The 21,699-nt window shown below is 40.1% G+C and overlaps 4 protein-coding genes across 4 annotated transcripts; 3 read left to right on the forward strand and 1 right to left on the reverse strand.

Annotated features, from left to right (window-relative positions):
* Positions 1-7,239: 7,239 nt before the first annotated feature.
* lsm1 (LSM1, U6 small nuclear RNA associated) lies at positions 7,240-10,047 on the reverse strand. The gene is made up of 4 exons (XM_020633035.3): positions 9,885-10,047; positions 9,668-9,736; positions 9,348-9,463; positions 7,240-7,783 (listed from the first exon to the last, which is right to left on the reverse strand). Exons 1-4 carry the CDS (start codon positions 9,928-9,930, stop codon positions 7,613-7,615), a joined length of 402 nt encoding a protein of 133 aa, XP_020488691.1. The 5' UTR covers positions 9,931-10,047; the 3' UTR covers positions 7,240-7,612.
* Positions 10,048-10,563: 516 nt separating this feature from the next.
* Positions 10,564-15,123, forward strand: bag4 (BCL2 associated athanogene 4). The gene is made up of 5 exons (XM_020633069.3): positions 10,564-10,858; positions 11,393-11,512; positions 11,731-11,961; positions 12,324-12,596; positions 13,213-15,123. Exons 1-5 carry the CDS (start codon positions 10,781-10,783, stop codon positions 13,675-13,677), a joined length of 1,167 nt encoding a protein of 388 aa, XP_020488725.1. The 5' UTR covers positions 10,564-10,780; the 3' UTR covers positions 13,678-15,123.
* Positions 15,124-15,423: 300 nt separating this feature from the next.
* LOC109983294 (dual specificity protein phosphatase 26-like) lies at positions 15,424-18,153 on the forward strand. Its single transcript, XM_065964551.1, has 4 exons — positions 15,424-15,576; positions 15,733-15,959; positions 16,673-16,884; positions 16,966-18,153. The coding sequence occupies exons 2-4, from the start codon at positions 15,781-15,783 to the stop codon at positions 17,157-17,159; spliced, it is 585 nt and encodes a 194-aa protein (XP_065820623.1). The 5' UTR covers positions 15,424-15,576; positions 15,733-15,780; the 3' UTR covers positions 17,160-18,153.
* Positions 18,154-18,417: 264 nt separating this feature from the next.
* Positions 18,418-21,455, forward strand: LOC109983361 (serine protease inhibitor A3K). Its single transcript, XM_020633047.3, has 6 exons — positions 18,418-18,559; positions 19,652-20,282; positions 20,442-20,512; positions 20,622-20,815; positions 20,961-21,108; positions 21,205-21,455. The coding sequence occupies exons 2-6, from the start codon at positions 19,658-19,660 to the stop codon at positions 21,397-21,399; spliced, it is 1,233 nt and encodes a 410-aa protein (XP_020488703.2). The 5' UTR covers positions 18,418-18,559; positions 19,652-19,657; the 3' UTR covers positions 21,400-21,455.
* Positions 21,456-21,699: the final 244 nt, after the last annotated feature.

A 21,699-nucleotide genomic window follows, 5' to 3' on the forward strand; every position in this document is an offset into this window, starting at 1 on the left:
ATGGACTTTATTGTTTAGTGACGTCATTAAAATCCCAGGATATATCCATCCAATTACAAAACGCATGTAGTCAAAATACACACAACCAGAAAACAACTGCAAACACAGAAACGCTGTAAGTTCAGCCTTAAACGGAAGTGCTCCAGGCCTGTAGGGGCGCTGTGGAACTGTTTATTTAGCCTACAGGATAGAGTAAGAGAGACAGCTAGGATCAGAAAGTTATGTTTAGATAGGGAAGTTGTATTGTTGAAAGACACAGGATAACTTCAATGTTACTGAAACACAAAGATCAAAGCGAGTCCGTCCGGGATTTTGACATCGGGGACGAGAGCCGAGTGTGGGTCCGTGGCTGTAGCCCCGGGATGCCCGGAGCTAGTGCTAGCTCTGGGAGTATGAGCTCGAGCTGCAACTCATCCTTCTGCACCCGCTTTACCAGCCTGACACTTCGTGCTTTCACCATCCCTGGTGTCCAGGCTGAACTCGCTACTCATCTCTTTGCAACAGTTTAACATTCTCCCTGTCATCAAACACTGACACTTCACCCACGGAGAGCCCTCTGCCCCAGGCCTGACAAGTTCAAAATCCATCGGTTTTGTTTCTGTACTTGCAGCGCGTTTGATGCTTATGCAGTTGTTTTGCCTATTTGCAGCACGTTTGTGTCTTTGCAGCGCGTTTCAGCCTTTGCATTTGTTGTGGTAGTTTGCATTTGCTTTTGAATGTGTAGCATTTCTATATACTGCACGTTTTACTCAATGTATGTCATTTCATCAGTTGCTGAGCATTTGACCCCAACCGGCCACCGTACACATAGGCCTATAAAGGGTTTTTTCTCCACAACATAACAGACCTCTATGCCACTACCCATTTTGATAAATAAATACTTTGAAACAGTGATGATCTATTTCAAAATAACTGCAAACACTGAGCCACTGGTTGATTCACATGACAGGAGACTGCTGGGTTGATCTTAGAAAAGCTACCTGAACATTTCTATTGCCATCCTTCTCAAATGTAAATGTCCACAGCCACTTATGATTGTATAAGTGGGCACTATACAAGCCACTTGCGAGAAAATAAAATATATAAGCTGGCCAGCGATCCGAGGTCAGAAGTCGGAATTCGGAACTAGGAATTTCCGACATTCTCGGAAGTCGGAACTGTTAGCTAATACAGCATTCACTTTAACATTAACAAAACGTCAAGTCGTGCAAAACTCGGAATTTCCAAATTCCGTGGTAAATAAACGCGGAATAACCTCGTAACTCGGAATTTTGGACTTCCGAGGTAAATAAACGCGGAATAACCTCAGGAATAGGAATTTCCAAGTTCCGAGGTCAGAAGTCGGAAATCGAAAGTAGTAAGTTGGAAGTTGTAAGTCGGAAGTCAGAAGTCGAAACTTGGAACTCGGAACTCGGAACTCGGAACTCGGAAGTCGGAACTCGGAAATAGGAAGTCGGAACTCGGAAGTCGGAAGTCGGAACTGGGAACTCGGAATTCGGAAGCCGGAAGTCGGAACTCAGAACTAGGAAGTTGGAAGTCGGAACTAGGAAGTCGGAAGTCGGAACTTGGAAGTCGGAACTAGGAAGTCGAAACTCGGATGTCGGAACTCGGATGTCGGAACTCGGATGTCGGAACTCGGATGTCGGAACTCGGAACTCGGAACCAATAAGTCGGAACTCGGATCTCGGAACTAGTAAGTTGGAACTGGGAAGTCGGAAGTCGGAAGTCGGAAGTCAGAAGTCGGAAGTTGGAAGTTGGAACTCGGAACTCGGGCTGTATCCGAATTGCCAAGTACCTACTCAATCTGTCAGTAGGCAGTAGACCAGGGGTGCCCAACCTTTTTTGAACCAAGATCTACTTTTAAAGTTGCCAGTCTGCCGAGATCTACCAGTCCACATAGTGAGCCGTAGCCTACAAATGCATTTAACACGCACACAACAAACTGAAAATAATTTCAGATATAATAAATGACAGTTCTGTGAGTCGTAAAAAAAATAATACAATATCGACATACTTTTTTAAAAACTCTTATTTTAGGGTACATTTTAATATTATGTTTGTCACATATCACATATGTTTTTCCCTTAATTTAGTTTGAAACAAACAACTTTAATCTGTGTGTCGGATCTCGGAAGTAGTAAATCGGAACTCGGAACTCGGAACTCGGAACTCGGAACTAAGAAGTTGGAAGTCGGAAGTCGGAAGTCGGAAGTTGGAAATGGCCGACAGATTAAATAACTAAATAACATACAGTAGGCTACATGAAGGAAAGTACAAATGAAAAGCAAAATAAACAAATAAAGACGCATTTAAATAGTGAAATCATTATTTAAATAGGGTTTAAAAAGGTTTTATAATAATGCAGACATTTGTTATATTTTCTGTTTTGAGGTGGTAAAATACTATTCATTTCCTGAAAGCACGCATCCAATCCATACTGCATGAAACCCGGAAGTTAGTATCCATACTGAAATGTTCAGTATACTGAGGTGGACCCAAAAAATGCATACTGAAGGAGCACGAAAGTTCAGTATACTGAAAGTACGTACAGCCTACTGAACTGTGGCTATTCAGAAACGGCCTCGGAAGTCGGAAATTCCGGAAATGCTGTTTTCCATTTATCTCGGACCTCGTACCTTCCGACTTCCAAATGCAGAACTCGGAACTTGGAAGTGAGAAGTCGAAAATTCAGAGTTCCAACTTCTCAGGTATCTCGGAACACGGAAGTCGGAAAATCCGAATTCTCGGAAGTGTTTATTTACCTCAGTTGTCCGAAATTCCGAGTTCCGAGGTTATGCCGCGTTTATTTACCTCGCAACTCGGAATTTATGACTTCTGAGGTTATGCCGCTTTCCATTTACCTCGGAACTCAGAAGTCGGAAATTCAGAGTTCATGAGTAAAAGTGCGGCATAACCACGAAACTCGGAATTTCCATCTTCTAAGCTGCTATTAAACTCAACAGTTACAGCTTATGCTGCGTTCCAGTTTTTCCAACTTTTTGCTCAATTATCACTTTAAACAGTAACTTTTCACCGATCTTTTTCCTAGCATCAACACTTTTTGTGCTGTTCTCGACTTTCCGAACTGAAATCAAGTGAACACACTGAAGTCGGAACGACTTCCCAAATTGGAAACTTCAATCACCCGAGCAGCACATGAATGCAGCATTACCTAACAAAACAAAGGTACTCCTGGACACGTCCATGTTGCTTTTCTGACTCGCAACTAGAACGCAGTTAACTCGGGTGTGACGTCGACTTCCGAGTTCCGAGGCGCTAAACTCCGCCGTGCGCGTTACAGAGAGCAGAGGACAATTGTAGAGACATGTAGAGACAGAAATGACATGCCGTCGTGTAAATAAGATAAATAGCATTAGGCTATTTAGTTTGTTTAATAAAAGGACAAGGTATAGACCTGTTCTATAGGAAAGGTATCCTTATGACTTCTGTTGTGATCTGCCGCTATATAGAAAATTCATTAGATAACTGCGATTCGTTTTTCAGAGTATCGATGTGAACCTTGACACCTTTGAATCAATTTTTAACTGCCTCACGATTAATCTTTACATGTCTATTGAATTGTGTTCTTAATTGTAGCTCACCTCCCTTAGGTCGCTGTGATTTGAATTGCTTTTCTTTAAGACTTTCACAGCTACAGTCTCTTCAGTGTCACGTTTGACACATTTGCTCACGTGTCCATAGTGGCCCTCTCCAAGAACCTTCACTATCTTGTAGTTCTTTGTCATTATTTTTGGTTGGTTTGCCATTTCGGAAATGAAACCTAGAGAAAAAGTGAATATGGTATCTCCGTTATCTCAACACATTATCTTGAAAAATAGTCCAAAGAGCAAGATAGAATTTATTTAAAAACGTCGGCGGATATTTGGCAGATAATTACAACTGTTAATAAGGCTTCATCGTCAGAAATCTAGATATGAAATTGTCAAAGGAGCATCTGAAACCCTCTTTAAAGGTCTGTTTTTGAAAGTCCAATACATAATACCTCACATACATACTCTCACAGGGGCAGATGTGACTCAGTAGAGTCGCGTCTCTCAATCGGAGGGTTCGGTCCCCAGCTCCTACAGCAACATGTCCGATGTGTACTTGGGCAAGACGCTTAACCCCAAATTGCTCCCGCTGCTTTGGCGCCGGTATATGAATGCGTATGAATGGTATTAGTTACTTCTGATGTTCTCTTTCCTTACAACCTCTGCCATCAGTGTGTGAATGTGTAGGTGTGACCTGCAGTGTAAAAGCACTTTGAGTAATCAGAAGACTAGAAAAGCGCTATATAAACTCAAATCCATTTACCATTTACCACACAGTCTACACTTTGCTTCTTCTTTCCAACTAAAACATCCATCCAAGTTAGCTTGAACATTTTCCTCCCTCAAATACACATCTAAGTATATTTAAAGGCCCGGTCCAAATGATCATGCTTAAGTTTCCTTCAGTGTTTGTGCGAATAAAGAAATCCACTTAATTCCCTGCCACCAAAAGCTGCTTATATACAGTTAGTACCTTCTTAAAATTAGCCAGGCAAACTATTCCCAGCCTTGATATGATATTAATTTACATTGTAGATAGAGCTCTGTCAACCAGAAAAAACGAATCAATTGTAAGAAGCGGTTACAAGCAGTCACCTGCTGTTCCTTCTCTTCTGACCTTTGGCTAATTGAATACCTCAGTTAAAATATACATTATGATACTAAGGTTGTGTATTTCACTGGGTCTCCACTCCTTACTTCCCCTTTTTGTAAGTGTAAGATTTACTGACTTGACCTCAGAAACTTTTCTTTTATATAGAAGAGTAAACAAACAATGGTTTACCTGTTTCAGCTACAGAAGGTCTCATGTAGGTCAACTGTTGTTCAATCCAGTTGTGTGAATTTTTTAATCAGTTTTGTTTACCAGTTGTGCTTAAATGTTGTTTTCTGTCTGGTAGCTGAGAGTAGAAAGACCGGTGTCTCCATGTCATGGTGTAGATTTCAATGTCGAACTTCATTATGATGTCGTTTATGTTCTAGAACTCTGTGTATTCCACCCAATGTACATGATGCAATTACCAAGATGTAATAATTACAGTGTTTTAATTACACTGTACACTTGATGTGTTTCACATTTATGACTTATCATTCACACAGAAGAGCTAACTTCTAGTTAGTTCTTTTTGTACACTTTTAATAAATAATGTACTATTTGTGTCTCTATTAAGGTTAGCAACATTACTTGAGCAATATAGGCAGTGTGCAGGAGTTCCTTTGCAATTGTTGGTTATGAAAAAAGACAACCAGTTACCCAATATTGGGGGCCTACAGAAGAACTTGTATTTTTTTTGTTGCTGTGGCATTAATATTGTTTGATTTTTACTCACATGGTATCTAAGTTTCAAATTCAGGTATGGTGACAACCCTACCTTTAACATGGCTCCATGCATGCCCTTCACTCTATTCAGATATGTTTTACCAACTAATCTCACTTTACCTACAAAATATGATAATAATGCTGTTGGAAAAACAGTCAAAATACTTTTAACTGACTCAATCAATTCAAGGTTACAATACTACAATGAAAAAAAGATAATTATAACTTAAAGACTTGCATTCAAAGTGACTAACAGTGTTTAGTTTAAAAGCAGATATAGATACATTTACTGAAAGTATCAAACATATTAAACAACTCATCACTGGGGTTCCAGATAGCCTAGTGGTTATGTCACACAGCCAATGTACAGAGGCAGTAAGCCTCATTGCTGTGACCATGGGTTCGAGTCCAACCACGTGCACTTTGCTCAATGTCATCTCCAATTCTCTCCTTCCAACATTTCCTCTGTCTCTCCAGCTGTCCGATCTAATGGAGGCAAAGAAGGTCCCAAAACTTATCAGCTGGAATGGTTGGGAAACCCTGTGGGTTGTCAAAATTGAATTTAGCCTATAAATGAATTGATCAGAAAACATTTTGAGTGTCCTGCAAATACACGCTTGAATCCTCTTAAAACATTAGGAAAATATCTTGAGTACACGAATTAGGGTAAAGCACTTACTGTAGTTGTCAACCGAATTTGAGGCTATGGTTTGAGGTAACGTCGCCCTCTGGTGGTGTATATATAATGAACAACCAAACCTCAATAACATAAATGCGCAGATTAAGAGTTCCTCTCTGAATGTCTTTATCGGCCTCTTCATGCTGACAAAATTTCCTCAAAGATGGGGGTACTTGATACATTTAGCTATTAACCCTCAGATCCCGAAGCAGGGCCTACAAATATCTGAGCACGACAAATTGTGTTGAGATGGAGACTCGTAATAGTTCATATGGATGTTGTCATTATTTATATGGTTTAAAAAGAAAATCGATACAAACATCCCACGAAACCCTAACCGATATTTAGTTGACTAATTTAGAGGTTCCCTGGAGGACCTTTTTATAAATAGGCTACTTTTGAGGCTTTTTTTTCCTTATAAATTATCAGTCAGTGACATAGTAAGAATCATGTTATGATAAAAACGATTTTCTTCCACCTAATCCCCTACGATTCCAAGCATGTCAAACCCTTGACCACCTTTTTTTTATTATGGCCCATAATAATCAAGATAAACGTGACAACACTGCTTATTGTACTTCACTACACGTTATCAACTCTCAATTATTTTCGTGTCTGGTTTTATTTTGACATGTACCCGGAAGTGTTACTGATGTCACTGCGAATGGCTCGACATCTTGCTGAAAACATCCCCCCCCCCCCCCCCCCGACCTTTCAGGTGGCTGTTCAGGGTTCACATAGAAAAAAATACATTTCTTTCATGTATTGAATCTGAGCTGAAGGCTGGATCACAAGAGCTGCTGACGCTGCAAAAGCAGTGGAAAGGGCAGATTTAGCAGCCGATTAATATGAACTTAATGTATACAGCCAAAGAATTGTCAATCAACTTGTTACTGACTGATGTCGCAGAAAGGATCAACTTCTCCTGACAGGCTCTTATTTTTATGAACAGGACATTAGGGGAACCTGATACACTGCCCAAAATGAATTGCCCAGAAGAATTACGCCATTTCATCAGAGAAAGCACTACAAACATATGTGTGTGTGTGTGTGTGTGTGTCAGATGTCACAAGGCCCATGTGATATGCAGGAGGAGGGTACAGCCTGCTATTGACCCAAATATTTCAGCCTTTGATGCCTTAAAAAGAAGAGCATTTCATAAAACAGAACTGCCAGGTAGTGGACACCTTCCATAATGAAAAACTAAACTCTTTAATGGAGCATAGCAAGAAGTTATTTTCAAATCACGTATGTTCAAATAAAAAGACTCACCATGTCAGTAGAAAGTGCTGCTGTAAAATAAATGCTATGTTTGAGTGATCTCATACAAACGCATGATTTTTTTTTCTTTTTGCTGTCATGATCTGCAAAACTGAGAGCAGTTGTCACATTTTGTTCTCCAGAAAGTTCAAATTAGATTCATACAGTACATTACAGTATACAGGCCCAGCATGATGCAGCCTCTTACCAATACAAAAAAAAATAATAACAAACATACTTGTGCTCACTCAAACACAAATCCAACATAAAACATCCCAGTCCATTACAAACTGAGGCCTCATGGTGTTAGTATTCATCCAAGTTATCAGCTTTGGGGATGGAAAGACCTCGGTCCTTCAGCACCTGCATCTTCACTTTCTCCGTCTCCTGTTTGGCTTGCTGCTGCAACCGTTGCTCCTCCAGAATTTCTTCAATGGAAACCTGCTGCAGGAGTGTGTCACAGGGCTTATCCACATCCTACAGAGACAAGAACAGCATTTTCTGTCACTGGCTTTTATAATAACTCAGATATGAAGCATGCTAATAGTCAGTTAAGACAAACTTAAATGTGCAGCCTAAGGCAGTGGTTCTCAACTGGTAGGTCGGGACCCAAAAGTGGGTCGAGAAAAAGTGACTGAAAAAAGAGAAGTGTCTAGAAAGAAATCTATGACGCGTTTTTAAAACATGTTGGTTGTGTTCCTTCTCCTCGTTCTGTCGCATGTTTCGTACCATCGCTGCACTATTTTTAATATGATTGGTTGAAAAAAATATCAGAAATTTGGGTCATGATTTTCATGAAGGAGTTGGTGGTGGGTCCTTAGGCTAGACCAGTTTAGAACCACTGGCCTAAGGGGCAGGTATGAGCTTTTTTTTTATTGATTTGCTGCAACTGCTTAATTGTTGATAGACTTTAAAATGTTATCTGCGTATGACACTGTACTGGCATTAGCAGCCACTCAACATCTTGACCAGTGGTTCGAGACCCAAAAGTGGGTCAAAGGAAAATGTCCAGTGGGTCGCGAGTGTTTGCCCTGCAAAAAGATTGTGTCACAAAAGTCTATGAGGTGCATTTTAAACACGTTTGTTTTTATTCGTCTCTTTGTTGTGTCAGATGTTTTGCACCATCCAAGGCCCAAACCGCACAACTTCTCATTAAATAAATCTGATTAGTTGAGAAAAATATCAGGAATTTGGGTCGTCATTTCTCATTAAGGAGTTGGTGGTGGGTCCTGAGGATAGACCAGTTGAGAACCACTGATCTAGACAGTGTGTTTGCGAAGGGCCTTTCTACTCAGACAATACGCAAATATTTTCATGTTGATACTGACTTGCCATTGTTGGACAAGTGAACCACAAATGTATCACAAAAGTCTCACTAGATCGCTACGTTTTATGAAGACTGAATCTACACCACATCAGCACTTAGAAAAGAAACTAACTGAAGATAAAATAATACTGACACAGTGTTGTAATTAGGCAGCTACATAAGCAGTTAGAATCAATTAACATCAGTGGATTAATGCCATGCGCGAATTGAAATAAATGATGGTATTAACCTCTGCTAAGTTGTCTACTTCTCCATGCTTCAATAATTACATTTTAAAATACAACCCGCCCCATGCATCGCCTGCAGCTGCAGAGGTTGCACACGTGTGGAGTAAGATGTAGTCTAATCTGTCCTGGATAATGTTTGCACTGTGCACACGTATACAAGGTAGAATATCATCATTGTACAAAATCCACACATTATAGATGCAACTAGATCATTTTTTTGTTGCAGCTACACTCATTATTCCAGGAGGTTCCTGACAAACCTGTAAACCTTTTAAAATAGATATTAAAATAAAGCTCTAAATCATAACATCTGTAGTTTTAAGAAAATGATTTAAAACCCATCATGAAGATAAATTGTAACCGACACTATCTTACCAATTGATTTTTTTTTCAACTACATGCACTCCCTTCCTGTTGCTTAATCTGAATATGCCTCACCACCTCAGCCACTTTTAACATGACAATAAACGAGGACACTCCTACTTACTATCTCTCCGAGGAGCACCACATTCTCCCCTCGCACAATGAATATCCCTCTGGGAATGTCACCAAATTTTTTCCCCACGTGGATGCGTTCAACAGTTTGATGAAACACTAAATTGGCTGGAGAAAAAAAAAAAAAACAGGTTGAGTCCAGCGTCATGTAGGAGGCCTACAACACTAAAGAATGGAAGAAATGAACACATTACACGGTTGGATGAGTATATAGACTTGAATTGAGCCTTAACATAATCTACTGGAAGTGATGAAAGCTTGTGCGTTGCATCTTACAGAGTAAAAACAAGGAGATAATAAAATTTGTTTTACCAAATTGATCAATGCTTCTGAGGTAACCGATCAATGTTCTGCCATCTCGGAGCAGCACCAGGTGTTTCTCTGCAGGACAAAGCCAACACAAACACTTTCAATGACAGTATTAATCATTTAGCGACATGATCCAGTATGTGTCAGACACCATGCCGCAGCTTGAAAAGGATTCTTCACTAAACCGTCTCTCTCGGTCAAACATCACTTTCATACGTACTGTCGATGTCGTCAATCAGGCTTGCCGTCCCTGGTACGTAGTTCATCTTGGGTTGCTGTTTATTTGCTTCGTTTATTTAAAAGTAGCGTCACGCCATGAATGTTTGAAAATTTGTTTCTCATCAGAAGAGCACAGGAAGCGTCTTTATACACGCCAGGGATAAACTTCCTGTGGATGTTTAACTCTTAAGGTGCCACAATCCAAATTAATTTATTTTCATTTTTAGTTTAGCAAATGCGGCACTGAGAATATATCTTAAATTGATGTAAGTTCTAATATGTGTTGTTCCTCAAAATATAAAATATACGTTACGATTAAAATTATATTCTATGTTTATGACATTTGTCTGATTGGCCAAAAGGGTCTACTGACGCGTATGCGACACCAAAGATCGCAGATATAAAGAGCAGTGAACGGCTCTTAAAGCAGCGCCGTTTTTTGATGGTCTTGCTTTAAAAATCCTTAATTTATTATTTAACTTCATTCGAAAATCACCAATACCCGTACGCTCTCAGTTGGTATTGTTATTTCCCCCTCAGCTCCATGCAGTGAAAGAAAAATGACCGCAGAAAGCAGTTTTCCTCTAACTGTTGAATGACATTTGGTGCCTCAAAATAGTGTCAGAGTGAGACTCTTATAATATAACGCCTGCTCCTTATTAAAGAGACAGTACAAGTTTTTTTTCTGGGCGCTATGTCATTCAAACAGTTCCTGATTCCTATCTGGCGATCTCCACTACTGCAGAAAAAAAAACCACATCTACATTGTTGTCAACGATTTGGACCAGCTGACGGCTCAGATAGGTGTCATTAGGCTTGTTAAAGGCGTGTTGTGTTGAAATGGTGGACAACAAGGCGGTCGCCGGGGAACGTGTTTAGCTGATGCATCATCATTAAATGCAGTCAAATCTCAAACCCGGCTGGCCCTCGTCGTGCAACTCGGAAAATATAAACGGGGACTTGGCTAACACCATGGTGAGTGTGAGGACACGGCTCAGGGGGGTTTCCCACTGTATTTAAAAATGTGTTTAATTACGGAAAAAAGGGGAGCCGAGCTTTTGTTTCCTTGCGTAACATCAGATATCTGTCTGTGCTAGCAACACGGCTAACGGAGCTAGCTTCTATTATGTAATAGTTGCCGCTCCACTGCTGGTTCAATTGTTCCCCATTGTTGTCACGTTTATCTTGACGTGACAACACTGCTTATTGTACTTCACTACACGTTATATTATTATCAACACATGATATTTTCTCTTAAATTCAGGTGCCTGTTTCCGGTTGGCGACATAGTTTTATATCTGCTTTGTGCAAAACATGTTGAGTGAACACTGCGAGTCAGTTCAGCTGTTTACTTAGTTACTGTGAAGTCTGGGGTAGGCAATGGTGTTGAAACATGAGGTTTTTTAGTTTTCTCTGTGAATCTGAAGGACAGCTCTGGTTTCCCCCTGGTACACCAGAGACAGTTTTATTCATTTAATAACTCTTCTGTGTGATATTCTTTGTTCACAGGACGCCCCTCAGTATACAGGCTACCCTTCACATTACTGGTATCCCCAGTCCCATTCAACAGGACACTATGCAAATACTTACCCGTCAGGATCAGAAGTCCAGCCACAGTACAGTCCACAGGTACAGATCATGATGCAACAATCTAACCCTTTAAATCCCAGTGTGTTCAGTGGAACTAATTCTAACCCTAAGTCTCTTAAGCACTCTCACCTTTCCCACACATATTATAACTGTCTGCTGCTTTGCTAGAACAGTTACATCACTGCAATATGTGTACACACAGACGCATGGCGTTTTTTTTTTTATTATTCCTATCTCCTATCGTGCTTTCCCTTTAGGTAATGCCTGGAGGTTATCCAAATGGCCATGGTGTCTACAGCCCAGCGCAGAGTCAGTATTCAACAAGTGGTTTCCACCCGTCCAACCCTTTCTACTGTGCTGACCCCCAGAGACCAGCACCAGGCCCTTATCCTAACCAAGGCTGTCCAGCCGAGCAGAGCAGTGGGCCGTCTGGGCAGCCACACTCTCAACACCAACATCATCATTATCCTGGCCCACACTGTCAGGGGGTGAGTTCATCAAAACACACTTCTACGCATTTCAGAAATTAAGTTTCATTTTTATTTTTTTGAAGATTTATTTTTGGGCTTTAATGGAGAGATAGGACAGTGGATAGAGTCGGAAATCAGGGGGAGAGAGTGGGGAATGACATGCGGGAAAGAAGCCACAGGTGGGATGTGAACCCGGGCTGCCCGCTTGAGATGACAGCCTCCATACATGGGGCACGCGCACTAACCACTGCGCCACCAGCACCCCAAGTTTCATTTTTTTTGTACTGACTGTGACGTAGTAAAGACTATTTCGGTTGAAAATGAAAATTTCAGGAATGTTTTAGAAATAATACATTTATCTCTCCCTCTAATACCCTCAGGGTCCTGGATATCCAACTGGACCCTACCCTCACTACAGTGAAGGTGGGCACGCAATGCCTCCAAACCCACCCTACCCAACCGGTCAGCCTCTCCACACAAGCCCCCAGAGTGATGGATGGACGCACTCAGGTGCATATGCTCCCCCCTCACAGCAGCAGTGGCAGCCAGGCCAGCAGCCTCCACAGAACCACTATGGAAGCTCTGTACGCCCAGCCCACCCACCTGCTTGGCCTGGGACTGGGAGTGGGGCTCCACCACCTTATCAACCCAAGGTAGGAATCTGCAGCTGTTCAATGTTGATTTCATTATCCAGAAGAGGACTGGGGTTGGTATAAGACAATATCAAACACATATCATCTTCAGGAGATTTTAGAATTAGAATTTTGGATTGCTCGTATTGTGAGTGTACAATTGTAAATTCAGCCCCATTGATACAGAAATTATGAGACAGATACTTTTACTTTTTACTGTTGATGTTAGAAGAAGAAAACTAGCATTACAGTGGCTGAAATGAAAAATATACAGTGTGTATATATATATATTTTTTCAAACTAAGTTGTACTTCACTCTGCGCCTTACTCTTCTAATTCTAGTGAAAGAAGCATGCCTTTATTTAATAAAACGTTTACTAATTCGGGTGCAAACCAAAATAAATGTGATGCCCTGCCCCTTGCAACCAAGAGGAGCTCCCTGAAGGTCATTTATGGACATTCAGTTTCATGGCTACCAAAAGCCACCTTTGGAGAAAATCAAATATTAACTTGATTATTAAGTTTAGCTGTTATTTAGATTCAATAAGTAAATACAATATAGTGTGCTAATGTGGAACTGAGATTGAGGGTTTTTTTAAATATCTCAAACAAAATCTTTTGTTTCGTTTTACTTTAGGACCAACAGCACCAGCGTCCCCCACTAGTGGGACCTAAACCCAGACCACCTCTTTCATCAAATCAACCCAACGGAAAGCCTGCTGAAATCAGTTCACCTCCACAAATGTACAACAAAACTGGAAGAGGGGAGCCTAATCCTTCCCAAGGTGAGCCTCCTCCCTCTGCCCCAGTCCAAGCTCCAGCTCCAGGCCCAGCTGGACCTCAGCCTCTGAGCCAGAACCCTGGCCTAGCAAAGGTCCAACAGGTGATGTCCAGAATGCTGCTGCTTCAGGAAGATGTGGACGAGTTTGTTGGGAAAAAGTCAGATAAGAGTTATCGCTGTCTGGAGGAACTGCTGACCAAAGAGCTGCTGGTGCTGGACTCTGTGGAGACTCAGGGACAGGATAACGTTCGGCAAGCCCGGAAGGATGCTGTGCAGAGGATCCAGGCCATCCTGGACCAGCTGGAGAAGAAAGCTTTCTAAACTGGACTTATTTATTGGTTTGTGGGTCACTAAGTTTCTGTTTTCTTCTTCCAGACCTTTCATGGACACAATGAGGGTCTTGTCTTGTTTCTCAAAGCGTTCTCTTTGGGTTTTTTCCATCAACATACAAAACACCTAAACAAAGAACCTAAGAACATAAACAAGGAATTACTGGTACCTGGAACATTTTAAAGCCTAACTATGCTGGTATAAATGATGTGCTAGTGTGAGAAGTGCAGTCTGATGGTTGGTCATATCATACACGTCTGACAGCCTCAGTGAGTGACTGTGCTGGCCACACAACCTGACACTTCAGCTCTGCTCATCGTTTTATGTCATGCCTTTTCCAGCATAATGCAGGGCAGAGTCTCTGGAAGACGGATTTATTTAGTGCCACATAACAACCAGTAGTGGTCTCAAAAGATCCAGGTCATCTTCATGCTATCCCTCGGGATTGTAGGTCGGTTTTAGTCTGACCCTACATCCAACTCATGCACTTCATTAGCCGTCTACTAACACATTTCAGCCCATTTGCATGAACAACATATAGGCCCATAAGTCACCAGCCCTCCTCAGCAGGAAGAAGTGCAACACCTTTCCTTTTCACATGTGCTTCAGCCCCGCATGCACCGTAATGTCAGACAAGCACTCGGTACAGTCGTGACATTTCCGAGCTCGTAATTGGGCTTAGATCGTAGCAGATTAGTAAAAAACCCCTAAAGATTGCTGTCCCATTTATTCTATCTTTTGGATGAAACTGCCTCCTAAGTGCAGACCTAGAATCAGACCTACATATGAATGCTGTGTATTTCTCTATAGGAACTACTGTTATTACAGGTATATAGGATAAAGGTTTAAATTAAATGAAAAGCTGGTTAATTTAGTTGTTTATATCCCTTTTTGAACACTTAGAATATATCTAAGATAAAGAGAGAGAATCATATTTTTCAGAATTAAGTGTTCAATCAGTTGCTGTAAATGAAGGAAAAAAAAATGTTCTTTAGTGTTTTCATGTATGTATGTAGGTCACAGCACGTGGAAGAATTGTTTGATTTGTTTCTGTTTTCTCTAGCACTATGTCATTGTTTCTTTAAATCCATGTTTGCATCACAATCCATTTTCTTGTGTAGAGCAAGTCTTTTTTTTTTTCAATCAGTTTTGATGTGTTGATTAAGAAAAAAAGAGTGCCATATTTCAGGGGATGGTTTTATATTATCAAAAGAAAAAAATAAAATGAAGATCACAAGCTTTGCATGAAAAATCCCTCATCTGTCACGTGTTCATTTCCTTGTGTAGTTTGTTTCTGTTGAGACGGAGCACAACTGTACAGTTTAACATGTTCTGCATGTTTCCAACTCAAGATGGGAATCTTTGCTTGATTAATATTCAAATGATCAAACATGAGAAAAAAGAAAAATAATAATTAAATGTCAGTATATTTTTGAACATGGGATCAAATGAATTTTTATTTTTTATTTTTCTCTCACTGTATTCATCTTATACAGATACAACCCTTTAGCAGAAAAGAAACATTGTATGGGTAGTGGATGCTGATAAACATTCATTTCATTTTGACAGAAGTGTAGAAATAACTTCTGTTATAAAATCTTAAGAATGACAAATTGCTTGTTTTTTTTTCTGTCGTGGAAGCTTCTGTACGGGCCAACACTTCCTTATATTAGCCAGCTGGCATGCAGATCTTTAAATAGACATCTATTTTGATGCAAAAGCATAACACAGGCCACTGAGGGCTTGAGGCCATGCTTGAGGCACACAGGCTAGATTTAATTTGGGGGTCATATGGCCTGACAACACTCAGGACACACTGTGGGGAGTGAATCTGAGGTGAAGAAGCCTGAGACTGTTGCTCATTTTACCAAGTTCAACTCAGGGGTCTAGGTCAGCTAACTAGAAACACATTGTGTTTTTTTTACCTAATTCATCTGTGAGGTTCAATTTTTAGTTCTATCTAATCTAACGTCAAACTGAAGCTATCTTTTTTTTAAGCCTTTCCACAGGCTTCTTTTAATGGACTTTATTTGCCTCATAATTTAGGGAAAACTACTGTCAACGGATTTCTCCCTGAACTCGAGGAGGGAAACAATGTCTTATACATCCAAACTTCCTGCGTCCTGGAACGATAAACCGCCCCCTCGCAAAGTGGAAATTGACTTGAGCTCACCTGGTTTAGCTGTGTTTGAGTTGGAACGTCTCTTGTTTACTGGTAAAGCCATCATCAGCCATGCAGATGAAGTGTGGCCAAGGCTTTACATTGGTGACCAGTAAGTGACTAAATTCTTTTAATTGATAAAACCCCACAAATATAATGACTGGAATGATGCATGGCCTTGTAACTCTTTGCTTTGTAAGATATTCTTTCCAAATACTCAGGACTGAGAAAAGGACTGAACTCCATTTACAAGTGTTTCTAAAGTGAAACGTGTGGAAGAGGAACAGATCATAAATCAGAGTTAAATGACAAATAGGTAACTTAAAACCCTGGAAGTTGCATTCCACATTAGGAACTTGCGTAAACTTCAGCTCTGCCATATGAGAGTTTCTACTGAGGAAGGTCATAAAAATACAGATCTCATACAGTTTTCTTGAATATCAGTTCACCTCTGTGAACTATGCTTTATACCCAAGGCTTAAATGTAAACCCCAATCTTAATACTAAGTGAATATTCTATAAAGCCAAGAGAACAATGAAAGAATAATAAGGACAATGAAAAGTAGCCTTTTGTCTCATATTTTTGTAATGCCATGAGTGTTGACATAGGTTATAACATCAATAGGACCTTTGAGTAAATGTCTCTGGATCAGATGTTATAATGTTGATTAACATATAACAGCTTATGGGCTTGTAGAGTTTTGTTATAGAAGCTATGCCACACTTATGGTTATTGAACATTTTCTGGATATCAGCATGGCTGTAAGTGTGATACTGCTTAAGGATGAGATTGTATTAGTGAACATAGAGTGTTGTGCTTTTCAGGCACAGTGCAGAGAACCGGGCTGATCTATCCTTGCATCGAGTCACTCACATCCTGAATGCAGCTCACAGTAAACGCAATGGACAACCAGGTATCTATGGAGGAATGAAGATCACCTACATGGGCATTGAGGCCCATGACTCCTGTAACTTTGACCTGAGCGTCAACTTCCAGGCAGCAGCAGACTTCATCCACAGGGCTCTGAGCAGTGGAGGTGAGAGGATGGGAAGAGAGGAACTTAAAGCCATTTAAACTTGATGCATATTTAAGTTGTAAATGTTTCCTTTATTCTCAGGCAAAGTGTTGGTGCATTGTCATGTGGGAGTGAGTCGCTCTGCCACCCTTGTCCTGGCTTACCTGATGCTAAAGCAGAACCTGACCCTGGTGGAGGCTATTTGTGCTGTGAAAGATAACCGGGGTGTAATCCCTAATCGAGGCTTCCTCCGACAGCTCATCACACTTGACGGCCAGCTCTTTGGCTCGCACTGAACCCTGGTAGCATTACTGAAGTTTTCATGGGTCCAGACCAGAGCATATGGAAATCTATGATAAAGCAAGCTAGTACATAATGTTAGACAGATGATATAAGGACATTGTGGGAAAAAAATATTTGAATAGGTCCAATTCAGTGGCTGGTTTGGATGTGTTTTTATTTTAAAGTGCAGTGGGGAGAGACGGTCACGGGGAGCTGTAGGCTAAACAAAAAATCTGATCTGATTCTCTGAAAGCAATGCGGGGCAATACACCAAAACACTGAAGAAATACATTTTCAGAGGGGGGCATCTTCAAATTAGCATCTCGATGACTATACAGTCGTCTGCATGGAAATCACATTGTCTCAGTAGTTAACAAATGTTCAAAAGGAAGATAACTACAGGGGATCATTGGAGCAACTTCACAACTTTGATTAGCACCTAACTTAGAAGGAAATCCAATACAGCCCCATTCACAGGTTCTGCTTTGAAATGACAGGTGATAAATCAAACTTAAAGTATTACAAATGAATCAAGAGACAATCACGTCATAGCTTTAAACACGTTAGACAAATAAAGAATTACATTCTGTTTCTACTATCCTGATAAGGTTGCATAGTTCTTTTTTTCATTTTTCAGACTTTGGCACAATCAACGTCTCCTTTCCTGGGTCACGTGTTAATTGACATGAAACCTAAAATATTTATATTTTGTCAGTTTGCACACATCAAACTAATGAACCTTTTACATCAAAAATTCATGCAATGCAATGTTTGTCTTTAAGATTAATTTTCTCCTTTCAACAATTAAAATCTTATTTCTAAAAAAAATTATGTGACTGTAAGGATTACTTTACGCATGTTTGTGTTTTATTTCCTGTAACATCCAGATGTTATAGCTTTATTTCAGACTGCAATAGATGTGCACATTTTCCAACAGAGAAAATGTTGTCTTTGTACGAGATGAATAAGCTTATTTTAAAACTACTTTTACCCAAATTAAAAAAAAAATTAAGTTTGTTGAAACCAAGTATTTCTCTCTTGTTTAAAAAGTATCTCGGGACATTCTCTGTTCTGTTAGACGATTGTTTACTTGCTTTAAGTTATATTTCCTCAATTTAATAGTTTCCTTGTTTTTGAGAGCTGACTCTGCAGTGTTTGTTTATTCTGTTGGGATTTTCATTTCATTTGTTAAAAATGGTTAGGCTTCATTCTGATGCCATGGTTTGGACTTTGATCATTACATAGAACAAACACAGAGGAAGAGCAAACAAGGGGTTGAGTTAGAGGACAAACAAAGACAAAGTTCAGTAGCACTACCGCTGATCAGGCTCACAGTATATAAAGGGAATCTGTCTCCCTCTGCCTCTGCTTCACTACCTGCATGTGATGAGCGACTGAAGGCTGCAACTGGAATGTGAGTTTGTACTAAGATTTTGAGAGCTTTCATTTAATGTTTAAATTCAGACTAATCTGCCAAAATTAAGAAATTACAACCTTTTTGATTAAACTGCAAACTGGAAATTTGAAATCTTTAGCAAACGGGGAAGTTTGAAAAGTAAATATAGGCCGGGGTTAACAACGGACTTACTCCTGTTGTTTTATGTTTCAAGCTTCAGTGAATGTTTTGTTTTAATTTGAGACTTTAGATGATTCAGCCAATGTTGATTTTCTGTAGGCCTATAACTTTAAATAATAGGGACAAACATAAACCCATCACGTAAAAAAATACATTATATTATATTATTAATATTAATATGCAACTTTTCACAAGTATTTTAAGACTTGTAAAAAAAAATCACCAGATAAGATGATAATTTAAACTGTCAAAGATTAAACGTCTGTAATTTAATATAAATAATATAAACATCGTTGTCTGGAAAGATTCATGTGTAATATTCCCTTTTTCTGTTGATGCCTGACCCACATTGTCCTATTAGAAGAAAAGCCCTTCTGTTTGGATGTTTATATGAAAACGTAAATCTGGGTCATTCATGTGTTTTTAGATCACCCCTTGACATTCACAAAAAAAAGCTTTGATGTATTTACTGTTGATTGCTATCAAATGTTGAGAAGTTTACCTCAGAAATACTCAGACAGTTCAGACCTATTGATTTGCCATTGTTTTTCCTAACTAGTTTGGGTGGGACATAATGTACTTTTATCAACTTTGATAGACTCATCCAAACAGCATGCAACATCACTTTCTGATGTCTTTAAACCCTACATGATATAAACTCCTCTAATTGACAATTTAAATATAGTTTGAAGAGCAGAGACGGAAAGAAGACACACTGGAAGATGGATGTGCGTTAGTCTGAACTCTTCATTGTGACGAATAAGGGAGAGTCCATCATGCAAAGTAGATGCTGATTAAGAAGATCAGTTTTAGAGGATTTAAAATGAACATATTTGATGTATCTTTTAAACAAATCTCTAGGTGAGTATTTGCACAAGGTAGAGTTACAAAACCACTGACCAATACTGTACTTTTGAACTTTTGTCTTAGACCACAATGATGCGTGCAGCCCTGGTTATCTGGATCCTATCAGCAGTGAGCTGTGTGGGAAGAGGCCATCACCACGAAGGTCATGAAGCCACAGTGCAGGACACTGCACTTGAAAACAACGTCTCACTGGTGATTTCAGAAAACAAAGACTTTGCCTTCCGTCTGTACAAGCAGTTAGCGGCTCTTCCTGATAATGAAGGCAAGAATATCTTCTTCTCCCCAGCTAGTGTGTCTCTTGCCTTGGCTGCCTTGTCCGTAGGAGCCAAGGGGCGGACCCATGAGCAGCTTTTCAAGGGTCTGGGTTACAACAACTCCCTCCTGACGCAGGCAGATGTAAATCAGGCTTTTAAGATTCTCCTTGATAAGGCAAACAACACACTAAGTGAAGACGTCAGTGAAGGGACCGCTGTATTCATGGACGGCCGCTTCAAGCCTGAACCCGAGTTCCTGGAGACCTTGAGGCAGTCCTACTTTGCAGATGGGTTTACTGTTGACTTCACCAAAACCAAAGACAGTGCTGACACCATCAACAAGTATGTCGAGGACAAGACCAACGGAAAGATTGACAAGCTGGTTGAAGACATGGATCCCAACACAGTCATGTACCTCATCAGCTATATTTACTACAAAGGTAAAAGAATGAAAGAGAGGAGATAAGTCTTGTTGTCTGCTGGCTGATCTTGTGTTTACACGTCTCGGTTTAATGTATCAATCACAAAGTGTATTTAATTTATTTAATACACTTTGTATAACTTAACTAATGAATAACTTATTTCTTATCATCAAACAGGAAAGTGGGCGATGCCGTTCAAACCTCATCGTACCAGAGAGGAAGAGTTCACAGTGGATGAGAATACAAAGGTTCATTGTTGCTGCACTTCTACTGAAAGGATTTAAGCTCCAGTGAATCATCTTGCACCCTCCATGCAGTTTTTTTCTCTTATTTTATGTTTAACTTGTAATTGTCCAGGTTCCAGTCCAGATGATGAATATGGAGAAGCTTCTGGATACCTACTATGACCAGGCAATCAACACATCAGTGCTCCACCTTCCCTTCAACAACTCATACTCCATGCTGCTGATGTTGCCTGATGATATGGCAACACTAGAGAACGCCATTTGCCCAGGCCATGTCACTAAATGGCTCAAATGGATGCGGGACAGGTGGGTTGGATCAAAATATATCCTGACATTGTTGGTTTCTAATAAGGATGGTTCTGAGCTGTACAGTTCCCAGCTTTGGCCTTTCACTGTAGTTATTACAATCGGAGTAATCACTGTATGTTTGCATTTTTCCCAATGCTTTAAGGATGTACGACATCTATGTTCCAAAGTTCTCCATCAAGTCCTCCTACTCACTGAAAGATGTGTTGAGTGAAATGGGAATGAGTGACATGTTTGGAGATCTTGCAGATCTGAGTGGCATCTCAGAGGGACAAAAACTGGCAGTCTCAGAGGTGAGGACAGAGAGTGTACATAAATTAACTTCACAGACATCTTATTCCCTATATTCCAACCAGTTTTTTTCTCACTCTTCCTCCATTGAAATGTAGGTTGTGCACCAAGCCACCCTGGATGTTGATGAGGCCGGAGCCACAGCTGCAGCAGCCACAGGCGTCGGCATCACACTTATGTCCTTCCGCCATGTCCCTGTCTTGAGGTTTAATCGACCGTTTATGGTGGTCATCATTGAACGCAGTACAGAAAACATCCTTTTCATGGGAAAGATTAATAACCCAAACATCTGATGGAATAAAAACCTTATTGTAGATGCTGCAACATAAAAAATAAACCACTCAGAGAAGCTTATGTCTTGTGGTGTCTTCCTTTATTGCAGTTTCTGGCAAACAGTTGGAATATTTATGAGAGTTTGTTTTTATTTTATTTTTTGAAGAGATTATATGTCATCAACAGGCATTACTATAACTGTCAGGTATAAGATTTCAACAAACATATTCAGGGATATTTAACAGTTCTTAATCAACTTTCCAAGCTTAAATTGGATTCCAATATTTGTTCGAAGAAGCATTTTTGCAATCCACAGATGT

This window comes from Labrus bergylta, chromosome 2, assembly GCF_963930695.1.
Source record: "Labrus bergylta chromosome 2, fLabBer1.1, whole genome shotgun sequence".
NCBI lineage: Eukaryota > Metazoa > Chordata > Actinopteri > Labriformes > Labridae > Labrus > Labrus bergylta.

Coding starts and splice junctions, on each gene's coding strand:
- lsm1 (XM_020633035.3), bottom strand. CDS start 9,930: ATGAACTACGTACCAGGGACGGCAAGCCTGATTGACGACATCGACA. Junction 9,737..9,884: donor CCTGATTGACGACATCGACA/GTACGTATGAAA, acceptor TTTGTCCTGCAG/AGAAACACCTGGTGCTGCTC. Junction 9,464..9,667: donor CAGAAGCATTGATCAATTTG/GTAAAACAAATT, acceptor TTTTTTCTCCAG/CCAATTTAGTGTTTCATCAA.
- bag4 (XM_020633069.3), top strand. CDS start 10,781: ATGCAGTCAAATCTCAAACCCGGCTGGCCCTCGTCGTGCAACTCGGAA. Junction 11,513..11,730: donor AGCCACAGTACAGTCCACAG/GTACAGATCATG, acceptor CTTTCCCTTTAG/GTAATGCCTGGAGGTTATCC. Junction 11,962..12,323: donor CTGGCCCACACTGTCAGGGG/GTGAGTTCATCA, acceptor TAATACCCTCAG/GGTCCTGGATATCCAACTGG.
- LOC109983294 (XM_065964551.1), top strand. CDS start 15,781: ATGTCTTATACATCCAAACTTCCTGCGTCCTGGAACGATAAACCGCCC. Junction 15,960..16,672: donor AGGCTTTACATTGGTGACCA/GTAAGTGACTAA, acceptor TGTGCTTTTCAG/GCACAGTGCAGAGAACCGGG. Junction 16,885..16,965: donor CAGGGCTCTGAGCAGTGGAG/GTGAGAGGATGG, acceptor CTTTATTCTCAG/GCAAAGTGTTGGTGCATTGT.
- LOC109983361 (XM_020633047.3), top strand. CDS start 19,658: ATGATGCGTGCAGCCCTGGTTATCTGGATCCTATCAGCAGTGAGCTGT. Junction 20,283..20,441: donor CAGCTATATTTACTACAAAG/GTAAAAGAATGA, acceptor ATCATCAAACAG/GAAAGTGGGCGATGCCGTTC. Junction 21,109..21,204: donor AAAAACTGGCAGTCTCAGAG/GTGAGGACAGAG, acceptor ATTGAAATGTAG/GTTGTGCACCAAGCCACCCT.